The sequence below is a fragment of the Salvelinus sp. IW2-2015 genome, linkage group LG8 (genome assembly GCF_002910315.2).
Source record: "Salvelinus sp. IW2-2015 linkage group LG8, ASM291031v2, whole genome shotgun sequence".
NCBI classification, from domain to species: Eukaryota; Metazoa; Chordata; class Actinopteri; order Salmoniformes; family Salmonidae; genus Salvelinus; species Salvelinus sp. IW2-2015.
The window spans coordinates 7,607,236-7,611,712 of NC_036848.1; the positions used below are offsets into that span (position 1 = coordinate 7,607,236).

The 4,477-nt window shown below is 49.0% G+C and overlaps 1 protein-coding gene across 1 annotated transcript; it reads right to left on the bottom strand.

Moving 5' to 3' along the window:
- Positions 1-60: 60 nt before the first annotated feature.
- LOC139028097 (uncharacterized) lies at positions 61-3,876 on the bottom strand. Its single transcript, XM_070444652.1, has 3 exons — positions 3,866-3,876; positions 3,251-3,322; positions 61-1,234 (listed from the first exon to the last, which is right to left on the bottom strand). Exons 1-3 carry the CDS (start codon positions 3,874-3,876, stop codon positions 61-63), a joined length of 1,257 nt encoding a protein of 418 aa, XP_070300753.1.
- Positions 3,877-4,477: the final 601 nt, after the last annotated feature.

Here is a 4,477-nt window from a genome sequence, read left to right on the forward strand (position 1 = left end):
ACTCTTCCCTCGTATCGTCTATACTAATATGAACTTGGACAGAGAAGACAGCAGAGCCGACTAGATGAGGTGGAGAGGGGTGACGGGTAGGGCAGTAAGAGGGGTGATGGGTGGGGCAGTAAGAGGGGTGATGGGTGAGGCAGTAAGAGGGGTGATGGGGGGGCAGTAAGAGGGGGGTGAATGGGTGGGGCAAGTAAGAGGGGTGACGGGTGAGGCAGCAAGAGGGGTGACGGGTGAGGTAGCAAGAGGGGTGATGGGTGGGGCAGTAAGAGGGGTGACGGTGAGGCAGCAAGAGGGGTGATGGGTAGGGCAGTAAGAAGGGGTGACGGGTGAGGCAGCAAGAGGGGTGATGGGTGAGGCAGTAAGAGGGGTGACGGGTGAGGCAGCAAGAGGGGTGATGGGTGGGCAGTAAGAGGGGTGACGGGTGAGGCAGCAAGAGGGGTGATGGGTGAGGCAAGCAAGAGGGGTGACGGGTGAGGCAGTAAGAGGGGTGACGAGTGAGGCAGTAAGAGGGGTGACGGGTGAGGCAGTAAGAGGGGTGACGAGTGAGGCAGTAAGAGGGTGACGGGTGAGGCAGTAAGAGGGGTGACGGTTGAGGCAGTAAGAGGGGTGATGGTGAGGCAGTAAGAGAGGTGACGGGTGGGGCAGTAAGAGGGGTGACGGGTAGGGCAGTAAGAGGGGTGAAGGGTAGGGCAGTAAAGAGGGTGACGGGTGAGGAAGTAAGAGGGGTGATGGTGAGGCAGTAAGAGGGGTGACGGGTGGGGCAGTAAGAGGGGTGACGGGTGAGACAGTAAGAGGGGTTGACGGGTGAGGCAGCAAGAGGGGTGACGGGTGAGGGAGCAAGAGGGGTGATGGGTGGGGCAGTAAGAGGGTGACGGGTGAGGCAGCAAGAGGGGTGATGGGTGAGGCAGCAAGAGGGGTGACACGGGTGAGGAGGCAGCAAGAGGGGTGATGGGTGAGGCAGTAAGAGGGGTGACGGGTTGAGGCAGCAAGAGGGGGTGATGGGTGGGGCAGAGAAGAGGGGTTGACGGGTGAGGCAGTAAGAGGGGTGAGAGGGTGAGGCAGTAAGAGGGGTGACGGGTGAGGCAGTAAGAGGGGTGGGACGAGAGTGGAGGCAGTAAGAGGGGTGACGAGTGAGGCAGTAAGAGGGGTGACGGGTGAAGGCAGTAAGAGGGGTGATGGGTGAGGCAGTAAGAGAGGTGACGGGTGGGCAGTAAGAGCCACAGTGTACTCTCTGTTTAGGACCAAATAGCATTCTAGTTTGCTCTGTTATTTGGTAAAATCTTTCCAAGGTGTCAAGTAATTATCTTTTAGTTTAATTCATGATTTGGTTGGGTCTAATTGAGTTGCTGTTGCTTTCCTGGGGCTCTGTGGGGTCTGTTTGTGTTTGTAAACAGAGCCCCTGGACCAGCTTGCTTAGAGGACTCTTCTCCAGGTTCATCTCTCTGTAGGTGATGTCTTTGTTATGGAAGGTTTGGGAATCACTTGCTTTTAGGTGGCTAAAGAATTTAACAGCTCTTTCCTGGATTTGGATATTTAGCGGGTATCAACCTAATTCTGATCTGCATGCATTATTTGGTGATTTACGTTGTACATGGAGGATGTTATTGCAGAATTCTGCATGCAGTGTCAATTTGGTGTTTATCCCATTTTGTGAATTCTTGGTTGGTGAGCGGACCTCAGACCTCACAACCATAAAGAGCAATGGGTTCTATAACTGATTCAAGTATTTTTAGCCAGATCCTAATTTTGTATGTCGAATTTTATGTTCTTTTTGATGGCATAGAAGGCCCTTCTTGCCTTGTCTCTCAGATCGTTCACAGCTTTGTGGAAGTTACCTGTGGTGCTGATGTTTCGGCCGAGGTATGTATATATTGTTTGTGTGCTCTAGGGCAACGGTGTCTAGATGGAATTTGTATTTGTGGTCGTGGCAACTGGACCTTTTTTGGAACACCATTATTTTAGTCTTACTGAGATGCACTGTCAGGGCCTAGGTCTGACAGAATCTGTGCTGAAGTTCTAGGTTCTGCTGTAGGCCCTCCTTGGTTGGGGACAGAAGCACCAGATCATCAGCAAACAGTAGACATTTGACTTCAGATTCTAGTAGGATGAGGCCGGGTGCTGCAGACTGATCTAGTGCCCTCGCCAATTTGTTGATATATATATTGAAGAGGGTGGGGCTCAAGCTGCATCTCTGTCTCACCCCACGGCCCTGTGGAAATAAATGTGTGTTTTTTTACAATTTAAACTGCACACTTGTTGTTTGTGTACATGGATTTTATAATGTCGTATGTTTTTCCCCCAACACCACTTTCCATCAGTTTGTATAGCAGACCCTCATGCCAAATTGAGTCAAAAGCTTTTTTTAAATCTCTCTCTCTGTGAGTGTTTAGCTGGCGGGTACTGTTTGGGTTCCTGGCTGTCTGTCAAACAGCATGCCGCTGCATTCTCATAAAGATAACCAGCATGACTTCCACTTGGCTAACCCTAACCCTGTCATTTATAGCAAAAGGTTTAAAAAGGCACCTTAGTTCAGCCATCAACACTGACAGGGAGGGGTCATTCTATGGGTGCATCCCATAGGGCTCTGAGCCGTGATACTTCACTCCAAACACAGTGGTCGGCCCATCAAGCCTAATCTCAATAACACAACAATTGCAGTGAATCATCGATAAGCCCTCCTCTGATTGGCTGATTTGGGACAGAGTTTTGGGTAATGCAACGTTTATTGGTCCTGGCAACGAATGTGGGCCATTGGCTTGGAGCTGCTTCCTTCTCCCTCTTTAAAGTTCTGCCCAACACAGTCACCCGGCAACGTGGTGGAAAAGCTACGATTGGCTTGTGGTTTTATATCGTATCATCATCAGAGTCCATGCAAATCAGCTGCAGCATCTTCCCATCTAACAGTGAACTGTAGTAACTATGTTAATGAAAAGGAACATTGGAAGCAATCTTTTTGTGGCCTGATGATTACCTGGATTTTTCCCTAAGCAGGATCAATACATTTTATTGATTGTTTTGTTGTATATTACCATCTCATGAATAGATGAATGAATGAATAAATGAATGAATTAAATGATATAATTGGACACCTATTTCAACAGACCTGAAACCATCTACCTCAGATTGATGGACATGTCAGACACATAACTCTTTCCTCCTTTGTCTTTCACAGAGAAGCCARACCAGGTGCTTGTTAATGTGCTTTCCATATATGGAGGAGGATGGAGGAAGAAGTAGGGCTACTTACAGYTTTTTGACAGTTGTGATCCCACGGAAAGCCTTACGAGGAACTGCCTGGATCTGGTTCTCACTGAGATCTCTGGGGAGCATGAGATAAAGACAAGGATGAAACGTTAGAGGCAGTTTGAAGGCACAACTTGCATTTCAGAGAGGCGAAGCTTTAAGAACATATGCACATTCTGGAGAATTCTGCGGCTCCAGTGTTCTGCTGAGGAGTAATGATAGGCATCCCTTTAAAGTTCAAAACCATAAACACCATATCTTACCTTTTGTCTCCTTCTTCCCTCTTATATCCCCCTCTCTCCCTGTCATGTGTGGTGGGGAATACATATCTGTGTACATGTTTTTAATGTAAAACATTTCAACATTTTTAACTCAAGTAGAACCCTCCGAGAGTGTTCCATTATTCTGGAGAAGGACTGAAGCAATCACATTGGGTTAGAGTAACTGGAGAACGCATGACAGAAGAAAAGAACACCCACAGACTGAGACATGGCATGACATTCCTACCCTGACAGTTTTTCTTCTCCCTCTATGCATTCAGTTATGAGGCAAATTATTTTGGACATGTCACAATGGTTTTSCTTAACTTTATTAAGCTTATTTGTTTGTAAATCCTTACCGGGCAAACATCATTTGAAAACCAGAATGCAATTACTGGGCAGGGAGGAAATAAATGAGATATGTAATATCTGAGGGGCTAATCAGGGTGTCTGTTTCCCAGTCATGCCTGCTCCACGTTACAGAGAGACCACCGGTGGGTTTAACCGCTGACCTCGCTACGACCACTTCCAGTGATAAACAATCAGGCAAGGATCCAAATACACTGTGGAATTCTGCCAGCCCAGGCACTCTCCACCTCTCTCTCTCTCTCTCTCTCTCTCTCTCTCTCTCCTCTTCCCTCCTACTGACAGCCCAGGCACTCTCCACCTCTCTCTCTCCCTCCTACTCTTCCAGCCACGCACTCTCCACCTCTCCCTCTCACCCCCTCTCTCCTCCCTCCTACTGACAGCCCAGGCACTCTCCACCTCTCTCTCTCACCCTCTCTCTCTCTCCTCCTACTGCCAGCCAGCACTCTCCACCTCTCTCTCTCACCCTTCTCTCTCCCTCCTACTGCCACCAAGCACTCTCCACCTCTCTCTCTCACCTCTCTCTCTCCCTCCTACTGCCAGCCCAGGCACTCTCCACCTCTCTCTCTCACCCCTCTCTCTCCCTCCTACTGCCAGCCCAGCAA